Below are 19,113 nucleotides of genomic sequence, written 5' to 3' on the forward strand. Positions count from 1 at the left end.
TTGGTTGGAACTGTATCCGCCGAGTCCGAGTCAAGTTAATAGGATAAATGAAATAAATTTCTTGATAAAACTAATCTCGAATGATATATTATATGTGAAGAGTGAAATTTTAAATAAAGAAATAAGAATGATATTTATATATAATTAATTGCTAATATTAAAAGATTGAATTGTTTCTTAGTAGTGATAATCGTAATGAAAAGTATGTGTGTGATTTAATGTATTTAATTATAAATTGAATTATAGTGATACCACCGAGTATATGCATACTCAACAGCACGGTTGTTTCCGTCATGCAGTTGTAGAGGTCAAATCTTGATCCAAGATCCAAAACCGGACCGACTTCAAAGAAACTTTTGGTGATGTATAATTTTCCTTGGTAATGTGGCATGTACATAGGATGTGTATAAAGGTTATTATGTTTTAGTATGAATGATTAAAAATGTTAGTAGTATAAGTTTATGAATTATAATGAAAGAAGTTTATCGATCTTTATTTAATTTATTACATTGTTAAATTTAAATTGACATTATGTTGATTAAGTTGATTAGAAGGTATTTAGAATAGGAATTGAGAATGTGAAATGAATCGGTTGAATTGGTTGAGATTGGAAATACTATGGTTTTAATTGCAGGAGGTATTATGCAAAAATAAGTCGAAATGCTGCCGAAATTTTGTAAAAAAAAAAAAACAAAAACAAAAAAAAAACCTCGGAGTATTTGAACGAGTTTCATTTCACTTTTTCATTCATGTGTTGAACTTCAAAAGTTTATTATATGGATTTAGTTATACAATTATATTACAATTGTTATTTTATTATGAATTATTCGTAAACTGTTTGATATGTCTGGTAATGCCTCGTAACCCCGTTCCGGCAACGGTTTGGGGTTAGGGGGTGTTACAATTATTGGTATCAGAGCTAAGGTTTAGTCGATTCTCGGCCTAAATTGGGCTCGAAATAGAGTCTAGATGTACATGCCACATTTAAGTTGAAGCTGAGTCGGGTTTTTGGATGCTAATATATTTATTTGATTTTGTTTTATAGATAAAATGTCAGATGAAAGAATGCATGATGATGAACAGGAAATGTATACTGGAAGTCAAGAATTCGAAGAAACCGAATCTGCTACACCTAGTGTGAATCCATTAAATAATCAGCCTCCTAATGTAGGAAGAGAAAGAGATGATTCACAATTGTTAAGAACTATAGCCGATGCATTACAAATGTGTAGCAGGAACTGTACCTATTACTACATCAGTACCCATCGTCAGACGGGCCCCGATTAAAGAGCTACGGAAATATGGTGCCACGGAGTTTTTGAGACTAAAAGGAATTGATCCATCTGCTGCTGAAGATTGGATGCAGTCAATAAAAAGAGTTTTGCAACAATTAGATTGCACCCCCCGAGAGAGTCGATATGTCTTATCAACATTGCAAGGAGAAGCGTATCTCTGGTGGGAATCTGTGGTTAGGCATTTGCCAGATGATCGGGTAACTTGGGACTTGTTTCAAAAAGAATTTCAGAAGAAGTATATTGGAGAAATATACATTGAAGAGAAAAGCAAGAATTTTTAATGTTGAAACAGGGTAATATGATCTTTGGACTATGAGCGAGAGTTCTCTAGACTGAGCAGGTATGCTTCAGAATATGTTCCAACCGAGACCGATAGCTGTAAACGATTTTTACGATGACTACGAGAAGAAATCAAGATTCATTTAGTAAGTCTCAGAATTACTGAACTTGTTGATCTAGTTGAGCGAGCGAAAATGATAGAACAAGTACTGGGCTTGGATAAGAAGTCAGAGATAGGTAAATCGGCTGGGAAGCGTATGGGAACTACTAGTTCTAATCCATTACCGAAGAGATTCAGAGAATCAAGAGGTGGATGGAGATCAAGCTTCCGGTCTGATAGGGATGACAGAAACAGAGGAAAACAGATTACTAGCTCCACCAAGAGTGTAAAAGCTCTACCGGGAAGGTGAAAATCTGAATGTGATTATTGTGGGAAAAGACATTTTGGTGAATCTTTGGAAGAAAATCGGAGGATGTTTCATTGTGGCTCTCTTGAACACTTTGTTAAAGATTGTCCAAAACTCGAGTAGTACACCGCTACATCTCGAGATCAATATCGATTGCTAGAGGTAGAGGAATGTTGAGAGGGGTTCTGCTTTTGAGGAGAGGAGGAGTTGGTAGAGGCGTGATATAGCTACAAACAATCTGAAGCCGAGCTCCAGCTAGAGCCTACGAGTCGAACCCGAGAAGAAGGCAATGCTCATGATGTGGTGATGTATATTTTTACCGTATTCGAGCTGTTTATGCTTTAATTGATCCTGGATCCTCACACTCTTATATAAACTCAAAATTAGTTGAATTGGGAAAACTTAAATCTGAGATGTCTAGTCTGTTGGGGCAAACAGTGTTAGTGAATCAAGTATGTCCGAGGTGCCCGTTAATTATACAAAATAAAACTTTTCCTGTTGACCTGTTAATCATGCCTTTCGGTGATTTTGATGTAATCTTGGGTATGGATTGGTTATCTGAACATGAAGTGATTTTGGATTGCTATAAAAAGAAATTCAGTATTCAGACAAAAAGTGGAGATCGGATTGAAGTAAATGGTATTTGTACTAATGGGTCAAGACGTATTATTTTTCGCAATAAAGGCTAATAAATTACTTCATGGGTTGTACATCGATTTAGCCTATGTTATTAATTCGATTCGGTTGGTAGTCGGCAAGAAGATCGAACCGTATGTGAGTTTCGGATGTGTTCCTCGAAGAACTACCGGGTTTACCACGACGAGAGAGGTTGAATTTGCTATAGAAGTGTATCCGCATGCAAAGACCAATTTCTATACCACCGCATCAATGTCGCCCATTGAATTAAAAGAGTTGAAGGTGCGATTCTGAGGACTTGCTAGATCGTAGATTTATTAGACCGAGCATTTCACCTTGGGAGCTCGGTATTGTTTGTTAAAAGAAAGATGGATCAATGCGGCTATGTATTGATTATCGACGATTGAACAAGGTAACAATTAAAATAAATATCCATTACCTCGGATTGATGATTTATTTGATCAGTTAAAAAGAGCTACAGTATTTTCGAAGATTGACTTAAGATCTGGGTATTACCAGCTGAAAGTAAAAGAAAGTGATGTTTCGAAGACTGCATTTCGTACTCGATATGGTCATTATGAATTTTTGGTGATGCCTTTTGGGTTGACTAATGCTCCAGCTGCTTTCATGGATTTGATGAACCGTATTTTTCAGCCGTATTTAGATCAGTTGTGGTGGTTTTTATTGATGATATACTGGTTTATTCGAAGTCAGAGTCAGAGCATGATCAGCATCTCAGGACCGTGTTACAGATTCTGCGAGAAAAACAGTTGTACGGAAAACTGAGTAAATGTGAATTCTGGTTATCAGAGGTAGTATTCTTGGGACATGTTGTATCTGCTGATGGAATTCGAGTTGATCCAAAGAAGATTGAAGCAATTGTTCAATGGAAGGCACCAAAGAATGTATCTGAGGTACGCAGTTTTCTTGGTTTGGCTGGATATTACAGGAGATTTGTAAATGGGTTTTCGAAGATAGCTTTGCCGATGACCAAGTTACTACAGAAGAATGTTCATTTTATTTGGAATGACCAGTGCCAGAGGAGTTTTGAGACATTGAAACAGATGTTGACAGAGGCACCAGTTCTAACATTACCGGAATCAGGAAAAGATTTTGTTGTGTACAGTGATGCTTCTCTGAATGGTCTGGGTTGTGTATTGATGCAAGATGGAAAAGTAATAGCTTATGCATATCGACAGTTGAAGCCACATGAACGCAATTACCCGACACACGATTTGGAGTTAGCTGCGGTAATCTTTGCATTGAAAATTTGGAGACATTACTTGTATGGTGAGAAATGTTATATTTACACTGATCATAAAAGTCTCAAATATCTTCTGTCACAAAAGGAGTTGAATCTGAGACAGAGACGTTGGTTAGAGCTTTTGAAAGATTATGATTGTGTCATAGATTATCATCCAGGGAAAGCAAATGTGGTAGCAGATGCATTGAGCAGAAAAGCAGTGGTTGAATTACGGGCAATGTTCGCTCGACTTAGTATTAATGATGATGGAAGTTTGTTAGCTGAGTTAAGAATTAAGCCGGTAATGTTTGATCAGATTAGAGCAGCACAGATGGAAGATGAAAGGTTAATGAAGAAAAGAGAAATGGTACGGCATGGTACGGCAGAAAACTTTAGTATTGACGAGCATGATTGTTTGAGATTTCGGAATCGAATTTGTATTCCAGCTACTTCTGAGATTAAAGAGTTGATTCTCCGAGAAGCACATGATAGTACTTTTGTTTTGCACCTGTGGAAGCGAAAATGTATCGTGATTTACGAGAACTGTATTGGTGGCGTGAATGAAGAAAATATAATTGAATATGTCAGTAAATGCTTGACTTGTCAGCGGGTAAAAGCAGAACATCAGGTACCAACAGGTTTGTTACAGCCTATTAATATTCCTGAGTGGAAATGGGATTACATTACCATGGATTTTGTTACGGGATTGCCATTATCAGTGAGTAAAAAGAATGCTATTTGGGTGGTAGTTGATAGGTTTACTAAGTCTGCTCATTTTATAGCAGTCAGAACTGACTGGTCACTACAGAAGCTAGCTGAGGTTTATATTCGGGAAATTGTTAGATTACATGGAATTCCAGTATCAATAATTTCAGATCGAGATCCTCGGTTTACATCAAGATTTTGGAAGCAGCTGCATGAGTCATTGGGTACTCGACTTAATTTCAGTACAGCTTTCCATCCTCAAACTGACGGACAATCTGAACGGGTAATTCAGATATTAGAAGATATGCTTCGAGCTTGTGTCATTGATTTTGAATCAGGTTGGGAACGATATCTGCCACTAGCAGAATTTGTTTATAACAATAGTTTTCAATCTAGTATTCAAATGGCTCCGTATGAAGCACTTTATGGTCGAAGATGTCGATCACCAGTGTGTTGGACAGAATTAAAAGAAAGAAAAGTGATTGGGCCGGAATTGATTCAAGAAGCAGAAGAAACAGTTAAAAAGATTAAAGATAAATTGAAAGTCGCTTTCGACAGACAGAAATCTTACGCAGACTTGAAACGACGAGACATTGAATATTCCGTTGGTGATAAAGTATTCCTCAAAGTATCGCCGTGGAAGAAAATTTTGAGATTTGGTCGGAAGGGAAAATTGAGTCCACGTTTTATTGGGCCGTATGAGATTGTGGAAAGAATTGGGCCTGTTGCTTATCGATTAGCCTTACCTCCAGAATTATAGAAAATTCATGATGTTTTTCATGTTTCCATGTTACGAAGGTATCGATCGGATCCATCTCATATTATTTCTACTAAAAATATTGAGATTAGACCGGATTTGTCATATGAAGAAGAACCAGTTCAAATACTAGCTCGAGAAGTGAAAGAATTAAGAAACAAACGAGTCCCTCTGGTGAAAGTACTGTGGAGAAGCCATAATGTGGAAGAAGCAACATGGGAACCGGAGGAAACTATGAGATCACAGTATCCTCACTTATTTTCAAGTAAAATTTCGAGGACGAAAATTTTTTTTAGGAGGGAAGAAATGTAACGACCCAAAATCCGTGGGCACCGGAAAAGTATATTATCGGGCTTCTGTCTTAGTAAACTGAGTCATAAATAATTATTAGAAGTAATTATGAGTTTAGTTGAGTGCTTAATTAGGTGAATTTAGTCTAATTAAGAATAATTAGGAGAAAAGGATCAAATCGAATAAAGAGTGAAAGTCTAATTATAAATTAAAAGAAAGTAAAAAGGGCTAAAGTGGCAATTAAGCCACTTACATGGAAAGAGGCGGCATATATGCGTTAAATTCAAGACTTATTTAAGTTATATATAAATATTATATGTATATAATAATAATAATTATTATTATTTATTTAAATTGCAATTTATATTAATTGTATTATTTTATTATGGAATAAATTAAAATTAAGACAAATGTGTGGTGATAAGATGGTACAAGTGTAATAATGTATAAATATACACTTGTATTATAATTATTAATTACTTAAAATTTAAGTAAAAGATATTAATTAATTAATTAATTATATTATGAGATTTTTATTTAGTAAACAAATTAAATAGTGACAATTGTATGGTGTTGATGGTGTACAAATGTGAATATATGATTGAATATTTAATAGATATTTAGAATAAATATATTATTATAGTATAAAGTAAATAAAATAAAAGGAAATAAAAACAAAGCAAAAGAAAAGAAACAGAATAGAAAGAACAAAGAAACAGAGAAAGAGACGAAACAGAGGAGAAACAGGGAGAAAGAAGAAAAGAAAGAAAAAGGAAAATAGGGTTTTAAAGCTTGGAATTTAACTTGGTAAGTCAATCAAGTCCTTTTCTTTTAATTTAGATGTTTTAGAAGTTAGTTTTGTTGAAAATAAGTTGAGGTTTTGGAAGTTAATAGATTTTTTTAGTAGGGTTTATGTTGAATAATGATGGAATTGAGGGTTTATTTGATAAAAATTTTGATTGGAATTGAATAAAGGATTGAATTGTAAACTAAACTATAAGTTTTAAATTTTAGGGATTAAATTGAAATAAATTCGAAATTATGAAAATATGATAAAATTAGATAGTTACATATAAGTTTGGCAAGAAATTGAGTAGCAAGAAGGTATGAATTGAGAAAGAAAATATATAGATTTAGTTAGGATTAAATTGAAATTAAAGTAAAAGTTAGATAAAAATTTCAGCAAGTAAATTGTGTTGTGCTAATGATTATGAAAATTATCTTATTTTCTTTTCGTAGCTAATATCGCACCCGAGGCATCCACGAGGAAAGGAAAAGAAAAAGTGGACGAGGAATAGACACGGGAATTACGGTTTGTATCATTATAATTCAAATTTTATTATTATTAAGTGTTTAATTTGCTAATGATGTGTGGTAAGTATTTTAAGGTAAGTGTTTAATAAATCATAATTTATAATGTGGTATTGAAATTGAAACTAATACTGAACTGAGTTATGGAATATTAGATATTGTTTTGAGTACTGAGTGAATTGTGAAAATACTGAATATTGTTATGTATATTGCATTGAATTGTGAAATTACTGGAATAATAAATTACTGTAATACTGTGAAACTGATTGAAATAAGGAATTTATAATTGATACTGAACTAAAATGGAAATTGTACTGGAGAGTGAATTAAATACTCTATTAACTAGTCGGGCTAGTCGGATATAGTTGGCATGCCATAGGATATGGAAGAGTACGGGGTATTTGCCGGCTTACTGATTAGGCACTTATGTGCCGAATACTGTTACTGTTACTGTTACCGGTTCGGCACTTCGTGTGTCGAATATTGTTACTGTTACCGTTACCGATTCGGCACTTTGTGTGTCGAATCGATTCTTATCATGCATTCTGATTCTTTGTTCTTGGTGTGTTTGGTTGGAATCTGTATCCATGAGTCCGAGTCAAGTTAATAGGGATAAATGAAATAAATTTACTGATAAAACTAATCTCGAATGATATATTATATGTGAAGAGTGAAATTTTAAATAAAGAAATAAGAATGATATTTATATATAATTAATTGCTAATATTAAAAGATTGAATTGTTTCTTAGTAGTGATAATCGTAATGAAAAGTATGTGTGTGATTTAATGTATTTAATTATAAATTGAATTATAGTGATACCACCGAGTATATGCATACTCACTGCGACGGTTGTTTCCGTCATGCAGTTGTAGAGGTCAATCTCGATCCAAACATCCAAAACCGGACTGACTTGACAAACTTTTGGTGATGTATAATTTTCCTTGGTAATGTGGCATGTACATAGGATGTGTATAAAGGTTATTATGTTTTAGTATGAATGATTAAAATGTTAGTAGTATAAGTTTATGAATTATAATGAAAGAAGTTTATCGATCTTTATTTAATTTATTACATTGTTAAATTTAAATTGACATTATGTTGATTAAGTTGATTAGAAGGTATTTAGAATAGGAATTGAGAATGTGAAATGAATCGGTTGAATTGGTTGAGATTGGAAATACTATGGTTTTAATTGCAGGAGGTATTATGCAAAAATAAGCGAAATCTTTGAAATTTTGTAAAAAAAACAAAAACAAAAAAAAAACCTCGGAGTATTTGAACGAGTTTCATTTCACTTTTTCATTCATGTGTTGAACTTCAAAAGTTTATTATATGGATTTAGTTATACAATTATATTACAATTGTTATTTTATTATGAATTATTCGTAAACTGTTTGATATGTCTGGTAATGCCTCGTAACCCCGTTCCGGCAACGGTTTGGGGTTAGGGGGTGTTACAAAACCCGTCCCGGCCAATGAAGAAGTTGACCCAGTAGCTGGTGGGGAACTTGTTGTGGTTGAAGAACCAACTTCTTTAAAGATCTTTGTAACACCCCTAACCAGTATCTATCGCCAGAATAGGGTTATAGGGCATTACCTGAGTTTACTAATTAATTTTCAGACTTTTCTTTTCATCAAGCATTCGTATTTATAACCAATCAAAATCAAAACATTAATGAGCTAACGTTAACCAATTTCACTTGTACATACCATTATAACCAGAATCAAATCATCCAAAATTATCGATAGAACCAATGGATAATGTGATATATCTCCAACAAGCTTCTTACTCAATCGAGCTTCCGATAATCATTTCAATGCATCAAATAATTATACATATTACCAATAATAATTCAATTCCAATAATAAAACACACACACATATATATATAATATTCATTACCAAATAGCATTCACTTCAATTAAAATTATATGAATATAGTTCATACGAACTTACCGAGCTAAATTGCGAAATACCAAAATTAGGGACATTTTGGAAATTTTCTATTTTCTCAAATTTCCACCCAATCTTGATTTAAATTAATATTTCATTCAATTTACTAATTTAAATAATAAAACAATTCATTTCATGCAATTTGGTCACTTTTTGACGTTTTACAAATTTACTCTTAAAGTTTTACTTTTATTCAATTTAGTCCCTGAGCCTAAAACGTTCAAATTATCCATGCTAACTGAATATTCATATATATATTTTCCTCCTCCCTCCATTCCACATCCTTAATTTATATAATATGCTTATAAGTAACATTATCTATGATTTCACTATTTACTTGTAAATTTATTCAAAATTGTCCATTTGAGTCATAGCCACTAAATTATTTTTATCTTGAGCAAAAGAACTCAAAATTAGGATCTGATAATTTTTCCTGAAACTAGACTCACATATCTTCTTACCATAAAATTTTCAGAATTTTGGTTTAGCCAATAAGTACAGCTTTATTCTTTAAATTTACCTCTGTTCTACTCAATTCTGACCCTTCTTCACTAAAACTTAATTATCTCATTGTACAGAATTCGGATGATATTAAATTTTATTTCTATTGAAAATAGAATCTTTAAGGATTTTAACATATAAATTATAACCCATAATTATTTTTTACAATTTTTATGATTTTACAAAGTCAGAACAGGGGAACCCAAAATCATTCTGACCTTGTCTCACAAAATCTATTATATCTCATGATTCACAATTCCATTACTTACACCATTTCTTCTATGAGAAACTAGACTCAGTAAGCTTTAATTCCATATTTTTTTTATCATCTAATTTCATTTCCACAATTTATGGTGATTTTTCAAAGTTAACCTACTGCTGCTGTCCAAAACTGTTTTTAGTGCAAAATGTTAATTACTAAGTTTATAAATTCCTTATTCCCTTTCTCTATAATATTTCCCATCACTTTCACTTATTTCTCTTCACTAATATATCAAGAACATAAGAATTTATATAAGAAAACTCTACTATAACATCTTTTCCATGCTATTTCATTAATATCAAACTTAAAAATATATTGAAATCTCAATGTTCTTACCTTGTCCTATTGATTTCAACCTTTAACTTGATTTTCTCTCTCCTCCAGCTTCAATTTCTTGAATCCAAATTGATATTCCAGCTCCCCATAGTCTCCTTGTTATCTTTCTCTCTTGATGGCTATGGAAATTCTTTTGATTTCTAAGTGAAAATGGTGAATTTTTTTGGTGGAAGGACTAAATTGTAAAGAAAGTAAAACTTTCTTTCTTCTCTTCTCTTCTAACGTGAATTGCATGGAAAATATGGTGGGTTGGTTCCTTTTCATCTTTCTTTTCACTTATATATACTAAATAATAAAATAATAAAATATTATTTAAAAATCAAATTAAAATATTAATAAACTAATATTTATTTATTTATTTAATCTAAAATATCTCCAACATCATCATTATCTTCTAGATTTCTCTCTTCTAAATGACCATTTTGCTATTTATGATCTTTTAAAATTTCATCCTTGAGTCATTACTTAATTTGGTAAAATTACGATTTAGTCTCTCATAATTCTTCACCTATTCAATTTGGTCCTAATTCATCCATTTTCCTTAGTTTCTAGATTATTCCACCCTTAAAATATTTTCACTATTGGTCCTTCAACTTTTTATTATTTTCACTTTAACCCCTCAAATTTTGAGTATTTACCCTTGGGCAACAAAACTTTTCTCACTTTTGCGATTTAATCATTTCTTGAATTAATATGTCATAATTTACTTCTTAATGTTGACATAACTCAAAATTATCCTTTTTATCACTTTATTTCCTTATTTTACTATATCAGGAATATTATCTTACTTTCTTACTGTAATAATTTTCGGGGTATTACAATCTTTGCATCTAGTGAATCTGGTGATAGGTTCAAAATACCTACCCAACACCATAAAAAAATAATGGTAAAAGAATTATGGACGCCTTTGTACTAAAAGTCAAATTAATTTCCTCTAATTAAAAAATGAGTAAATTAATCTCTGTATAGTAGACTAAAGAACAAACTAATCATTTTGTTAAAAATTCTACTCATTTCTATTGTTAAAAACAGGTCCCAGTATGTTAGAATGAGGTACACGTAGCACGCCACATGTAACTTTCTGGTTATTATGTTCGCCATACCAATTTTTAACAGTAGAAATAGATGAAATTTTGAATAGAAATGATCAGTTTGCTCTTAGATATAATGTACAATGGCTAATTTGCCCATTTTTTAAGTAAATGGAGTCAAAATGTAATCTGACTCTTAATATAGGGGTCTCCATGATATTTTTACCCCAACAACAACAACAACAACAATTAGCTTCATAAACCATTAAAAACAGACAAATGTATAGTATTATTGCAAGAGAGTTCACACATAGAAGGGCAGTCAGACACTTTAGCATCATTATTACAAGCTGATGGCATATGAAGAGCCAAAATGGTGTTCACTGGGAGACCAAATGAAGGATCAGTGCTCTCTTCAATGAGGATGCACTAGCACTTTGGCTTGTCGGCCTTCATTTTTTGTGTGTCTTGGCAACACTGTGGTGCTGATTTCTTTGCAGTTCCACTCACAAAAGGAATACAAGATGCAAGATTAGCAAGCTGGTCAGCACATCCATTCTCATCACCCTCCATTATTGTTGCCTTTTGTTGTTTCCATGACAGCCCATGTTGCCAATATAATGCATATCACCACCATCTATAATGATCCCAAATTTTGGCCCTATAACACTAATTCCTTCTCTAAACTTTTCTGGGTTTTTGTTGTTTTCTGGTTTTATGCAAATTGGGGGGTCTTTTTTTTTGTCAAGGTTTCTTTTGTTTTTTTTTAGCTTGAATTGGTTAGGTATATATAGAGAGTTAGGCCACTTTTTGCTCCAATCATTTTTGTTAAAGTAACTAGGAGGTCCCTATATTATAGGGATTGGATCAAATTAGTCCCTATACTATTAATAAGAATCAAATAAGTTCAAATTCTAACAAATTAACATTTACTGTATAAAAATATCAATTTAATTTCAAACAAAAGATTTTATTTATAGAACAATAAAAATATTAACTCTGTAAAACAATAAATGATATTTTTATATTGAAAATGTTAACTATATTTCAATTTGACCGTATTTGACTTTTTTAATAGTAAATTGATCATTTAAAAATAGGACTAATTTAATCAGATCTCTATAATATAACAACCTCCCAAGCACCATATATGAATCCTTTCCTTCATTCATAACCAGTCTTTGCATTTAACTTTTTTTTCTATAATCTCTTGAAATACAGAAGCTGAAGTTCATTGTGAAGGAAGGGGTAACACTTAATATACCTACGGAATGCCTTGAGAGATGGTATCCCATATTCCAATGAAATATGTTAAAAAGCCATTCCCGATGATATCTCTTTGATTTGATTTCAGGGTTTTTTTCCGATATATTTGGATGAACAGTGAAATCGATAAGCTTAAAAAGGTTTGGCATCAACAAATTGCATTCAAGTATATTACAGATATCCTTGTATGTACAATCTTTGTGGTTTAGATTTCTTTGTTTCCCGTTTCCCTCTTCTCATTTTGCGCGTCTTCCACCGTTGTCGGTAATCGGGGGAGTAACCTACTTGGAAAGGTGGTTAAGAACTACTATCGAATATCAATAACAAAAAGGCAAACCCTCATTTCGTAATCAAAACCGTGCATTTGCAAAGCGGACAAAGAGCTTTCATCTTGAGCCATTTATCTACACAGTTGGTATGGAAGAAATGAGAGCAAGGGAGTTCCTTTAGCATATCATTGTCGGCATAACTCGCCAAACAAATGCAGCAAACCTGCATAATGTGCATATAAAACAAGTTGATTTATGGTTTTCGGGTGAAAACAGAACAATGTGATTATAATACTTCCTAAAACTTACAGCATCATCTCCCGGAATAGCGCAGTCCTTTTCGGTTCCTACAGTTTCAGCCCCTCCTTTAACTTCCGAATTAATTTTCCTTATGCTTCCGCTACCGTCTTTTTGTAACTTGAACGTGTAAGTTGGCAATGAATCGATGCATTCCGAAGAGGCTCCTTTAATTAGGCCTAGGTCTCCACAACAGCATGCTAAAACCACACATAGGATGAAGGGCATAGTAAACTCGAGATAGCTAAAGACGAGAAACATTATACATAACCTACAATGGAGTCAAAGAAACTAGTTGATTTCCGGACAGAGAAAAAACAACGAGTAGTATAATACTTATACAGGTAAGTGTCGACACCTGTGTAAATTCGAAGCCCGCGAGGAAGAGTAACCTCCAAATAACCAAACATTTCCAATAATAAACCATACAAAAAAGTAAGCTTTTAGCACCCATTTAAAGTGCTCTAATAATCTGCTAAGCCTGCCAAGTTATCATGCAAAATGCATCAGCGGTCATATATAAGTAAAGATTGATGAAAGTTATATATAAAACACACAGACAAGTAAATCTTAGGACCAAATGAAAAGAACTCATAAAACACCGATAATGCATACTGTCTGAGGCTTCAATTTACTTTGGAACAAGCTAAAATCTTTCTTAAAATGAGCACAGCAAAAAATGATTTTTAAAATGTTTATTGTACTTTCCATAAGAATAACAGTAACAATGAACATAAAAGATGTTCATAGGAACCTAGGAATAGTAAAAGTAACATGGAGGCCCTTGTAGTATAAGTCAGATTGCATTTTGTCTCCTCTACTCAAAAAACGGATAAATCAGTCCTTGTACGTTAGATAAAAGAGTAAAGTAGTTATTCTGTTAAAAAGGTCATCCATTTTTATTGTTAAAAACTGATCCTTTCACGTTAACATGTGGTACACGTGGATATTTCATCAGCCACGTCAATTTTTAACAGTAAAAATGGAATAAAAAGGACTAGTTTGCTCTTTGATCTAACATACAGAGACTAATTTGCTTATTTTTTTAGTAAACAGAGCAAAATGCAATCTGATTCCCAGTACAAGGGCCTCCATGGTACTTGTACCACCTAGGAATCAATCAATGTTTATTTCTTCTTTTGCTAGACAAGCCAAATGCAAAATTTCTTCCGATACTAGATATTCTAACACACGAATATAATCAATATTGCACTTTTCGATATGAAAACTGACTGATTCTAAGGACAAGACCCGAACTTTCAAGCTCAGAAACGGAGACGCGTAAACGGGATCATGCAACATGAAGCCAACTATTGTAATGTTGACAACAATTAAAGCAAATGGTTCCACAACAAGAAGAACATAACACTAAGAAACCATCAAGTACTAACAATTGAGCATCGGAAAACATCAAACATAAAAAAAGGTAAGCACTTACGTCGGATATGGAAGAAAACAATGTTGGAAAAGGATTGGAATAGAAGCAGCACAACCTGCAGCATAACCCATAATCCAAGTAGACAATGGAGCTTGTGGTTTTTCATTTCTAGAAACTACTATAACAGTTATTGAAGCAACAATTTGACTTATATTGAAAACTAATCTAATATAAACCCAAAAACAAAATGGTGACATAAAACTTCCATGACTTGAAGATGGTTGAATCACAGGTTCATGAGAGTCAACATTGTTCACAACTTGACCATCGTTTGGTGCTATATCAAGAACATGATCATTGCTTTCATGGAGGTTTTCGAGTGTTTGCTCCATTTGGTAAAGTTTCTTTTTTTTGGCCTTTGATCAACTGTTCTTCATTTTCAAGCCATCATATCAGTTTGTGAATATCTTTAGCAAACCAACAAAAATCAGTCCTTGGTCGAACCGCCAATTGTGCTGCATATACAAAAATTTATAAGAAAACCAACAAATACTCCAAAACAAAGAACTTATTCATAGCCAAAAAAAAAAAATTGATCTTCCCTCGATTTTCTCAGCAAATCATCCATTAGCTTGGAAAAACCGCCACAAAGAACAAGAGAATCATTAATTTTAGTTATAATAATTCAAATGGAAGCAAAAGTCTTCATCTTTTTTATTTTCCCAGCAACCAAACATTTTCCAATTTCTCAGGGCTGAAAAAAGAGGAGAAAAAAAGTAGTCTTAAACTAAAAATGGGTGATCCCAATTCTCAAGTTCAAGACTTTGTTTACATATTTGGATTCAAAATTCTCTCTTTTTCTTGTTTTTTTCCCAGTTTTTTTTTCCTCAGCATCCAAACATCAAGCAAAAAGCTTACATGCATTAAAAATTTCAACTTGAAAGCAGAGAGGAATTAAGCACTACCAATCACCAAAATTGATTAAAAAAAAGTAACTTGACGTTTATACATATTTAACCCAACACTTAAAAAGGACTTACAGTATCTATTTTTGGGTTTTAGCCACTTGACCAGCTCTGTTTGGTGAAAGCAAAATAATAAAAGGGAGCAAAAGATTTTGATCAAAAGGTAAGATTTTTGGTTTACAAAGAAAAGCAGGAAGCAAAACGGCGGTAATGCACCTGTTTATTTGTCGTTTTAAGCTTGGTTTTTTGTGCAAATTTCCCTTTATCCCATTCTAAACGGGTCTGTTCTGCTTGGTTCAATTTTAGGTTTTTAATAATTTTAAATTATTTGGTTTTTCTTTATATCAATATTAAGTTTTAAGACATCAGTCAAGCTTTTAAGTTTTTTCACTAATATTTTTTTTTGTTAATTTTAAGACTATTTTGTCATTTTATCATATGATTTTAATTTTTAATTCTAGAACTTTTTATATTTTAAAATATTACATCAATAAATTTAATTAAAAATAATAATAATTAAATTTGAATTTTGAAATTTAAAAATAAAGAAACTAAATTCTAAATTTGAAAAGAATACAAATACTTATAATATATTTTAATCATATTTCTAAAAAATATATATATTTAACCATTAATATAAAAAAAAATCCTACCATACTTATGCCCTCCATTGAATTATTTTTTGTTGTTGAGTGGGCATTCTATTCACTTTTTTTATTGGGGAATTAATTTACTTTTAACTTTTCTTAATGCTTACACATATTTTTTAAAGTAATGAATTAGTAATGGAAAATTAAAATTATCATCTGTCGACTGAAAATGTAACACCCCTTACCCGAGACCGTTTCCGGAGTCGAGCACGAGGCATTACTTAGCTTATCTTACCAATTCGGAGCATAAAAACTAGGTTTGAAAATTTATTTCACTATTTACAGCAAATCTGTCCAATCGCGCAGCAGTTACTAAATTAATTATAACTTGAGATACAGAACTCGAAATTTAATTCCGTAAATTTTCCCTGAAACTAGACTCATATATCTACTCACCATAAAATTTTTAGAATTTTTGGTTCAGCCAATTAGTACAGTTTATTAGTTAAAGTCTCCCCTGTTTCACCATTCGACTATTCTGACCTCTTGTTACTAAAAATAAGTTTTCTCATTGTAGGATTTTCATATGAAGTTCTTACTTGTTTCTACAGAAAATAGACTCATTAAGGAATCTAAGCATGTAAATTTCAACTCATAACCATTTTTGTACAATTTTTAATGATTTTCTAAACTCAAAACAGGGGACACCAAAACTGTTCTGACCCTGTCTCACGAAAATTCACATATCTTAAAATATAAAATTCCTTTCGCTACACCGTTATTTTTCAATGAAAATAGACTCAACAAGATTTAATTCCATATATCATTCACCCTCTAATTCATTTTATACTATCTTGGGTGATTTTTCAAAGTCACGTCACTGTTGCTGCCTGAATTCTGTTTCTTTGCAAAATTTCATCCTTTCATGATTTCCATACATAATTTATCACCTAGACTCTTATAACAACAAATACCTTCATACTTAACCATTTTAATAACCATACATCATCAAATACTTACACACCATTCTTTAGTAAAATCATAATCACAAACATACAAAATAACTAAATCCCTATACATGCCATAACTCAAACGTGATTCGATATAAAATACCGAAGCGAGTTGTGGTTGATAGTGTGGACGATCTCCGACTTCTTTAGGATCCTTGAAGTAGCTTTGCAATACTATAAGAGAAAGAGAAATAAAAGAAGTAAGCATAAAGCTTAGTAAGTTTACTAGCAAATAAATAACAATATTTAACTTAAATAATTAAACTCAAATGTCTATATCTCTAGTTTACTTTTAGTTAATCTCATACTAGTTCTCTAGCTTGTTTACTTAGAATACTTGTGTACATAACTTACTCAACTCTTGCTGCATCGTTGAACATCAATTGATAGTATAATAAGTTCTTAACTCTTATAACTTACCCGAGCTTGCCATTTATGCTTTAAACCGAACTTTCATGAACATGATTCGTTTGCAAGCCCGTTGAGCTACATTGGAATAATAAGGATACTCGGTCTCTTCGATAATAACATGCCAAAGCCATGTCCAGACATGGTCTTACATGGATGTTCTCATGTTGGTGCCCATGCCATGTCCTGCACATGGTCTTACGGAGACCTCTCATCTTGGTGCAACGCCATGTCCCGCACATGGTCTTACATGGGACCTCTCATCTCGGTGCCAATGCCATGTCCCGACATGGTCTTACATGGGACCTCTCATCTCGGTGCCAATGCCATGTCCCGACATGGTCTTACATGGGACCTCTTTACCCAAATGTCATGACATTCGTATCCAAGATCATCCTTATGTATCAACGAGACTTTTAATTTTAATTCTCTATCATTTCATGCTTAGATCATCATCAAATAAATTCATAAAATAAATTCATAGTTGCTGGAAAATAACAGCATTGATAATAAATATTGAAATATTGCATTTATTTACCGTAAACTTACCTCGGTACCAATTATAGCCAAATTCACCAACTTAGTCTTCAACTTTATTCTTCCCTTTGTCTAACCTCGAGTTTCGTACTTCTTGATCTAAAATAGTAAATTTAACTTATTTAATAATCACATTCATCAAAACAACCCTCGACTCTAACTTTTTAAAAATTATAATTTTGCCCCTAAACTTTTACATAATTACATTTTTGCCCCAAGGCTCGGAAATTAAACTTCATCTCTTATTCTTATGTTTTATAACATTCTTAACATTTTTCCCTTCTATGGCAACATCAAATTCCCACTCTAACATGTACTTATGAACATTAGGTATTTTTACCGATTATGTCGTTTTACTCATTTTCACTTAAAATCGCTTAGCAAAAGTTGTTTAACATAATTTCTAGCTTCATATTCTATCATAAAACATCAAAATAAACACTTTTAACCTATGGGTATTTTTCCAAATATAAACCCTAGGTTAAATTATTGCTAGAATAAGCTAAATTAAGCTACCGGACTCCAAAAACGTAAAAACATTAAAACGGGACTTTGGATCACTTACTATGGAGCTTGGAAGCTTGAAAACCCTAACTATGGCTTCCCCTTGCTGATTTCGTCCTAATGAAGAAGATGATGATTTTGCCATCTTTTTCCCTTTTAATTCATTTTAATTACTAGATTACCAAATTGCCCCTAACTTAAAAATTTTCTATTTCACTTATCTCATGTCCATTTTTGTCTACCAAGTTACCAATGGTATAATTACCATATAAGGACCTCCAATTTAAAGTTTCATAACAATTGGACACCTCTAACATGTAGAACTCAACTTTTGCACTTTTTACAATTTAGTCCTTTTGACTAAATTGAGTGTCCAAACGTCGAAATTTTCGAACGAAATTTTCACGAAATCATTTTGTGGAATCATAGACCATAAAAATATAAGAAAAATTAAATTTTTCCTCATCGGATTTGTGGTCCCGAAACCACTGTTCCGATAACCTTGAATTTAGGCCATTACAGAAAACACATAAAATTCTAAATTATTACCATCTTTTTTATTATTGCAATCAATATTATTACGAGAAGTAAAATATTTTATTCAGTTATAAACTGTTACGTTAAGTATAAACAAGTTTAAGGTTTATATGTAAAATACTATACTTTTTCTTTATTGGGTTAAAAATGACATCTAAACTATTAATTTTGATCCAATTTACCCCAAAAGTCAATACCAACACATAAGAATATGACACATGGTAAAATATTATTAGATGTCATACACTTATGGGTCAAATGAGATAAATTTGGTGTTTAGGTACCACTTTGGATCGAAAGAAAGTTTAAGTATTGTTATCCCTCGCCCCTGGACCCCCTTGCT

At 32.4% G+C, this 19,113-nt stretch overlaps 1 protein-coding gene across 2 annotated transcripts; it reads right to left on the minus strand.

Moving 5' to 3' along the window:
- Positions 1–12,416: 12,416 nt before the first annotated feature.
- Positions 12,417–15,425, minus strand: LOC105784931 (E3 ubiquitin-protein ligase At4g11680). 2 transcript variants are annotated; one of them, XM_012610867.2, is made up of 5 exons: positions 15,260–15,425; positions 14,280–14,734; positions 13,200–13,322; positions 12,854–13,112; positions 12,417–12,767 (listed from the first exon to the last, which is right to left on the minus strand). In XM_012610867.2, exons 2-5 carry the CDS (start codon positions 14,609–14,611, stop codon positions 12,615–12,617), a joined length of 867 nt encoding a protein of 288 aa, XP_012466321.1. In that variant the 5' UTR covers positions 14,612–14,734; positions 15,260–15,425; the 3' UTR covers positions 12,417–12,614. The 2 variants fall into 2 exon arrangements, with proteins under 2 accessions (XP_012466321.1, XP_052489038.1); XM_052633078.1 differs by having other exon boundaries at positions 14,280–14,973; positions 15,260–15,387.
- Positions 15,426–19,113: the final 3,688 nt, after the last annotated feature.

The sequence above is a fragment of the Gossypium raimondii genome, chromosome 7 (assembly GCF_025698545.1).
Source record: "Gossypium raimondii isolate GPD5lz chromosome 7, ASM2569854v1, whole genome shotgun sequence".
Taxonomy (NCBI): Eukaryota; Viridiplantae; Streptophyta; class Magnoliopsida; order Malvales; family Malvaceae; genus Gossypium; species Gossypium raimondii.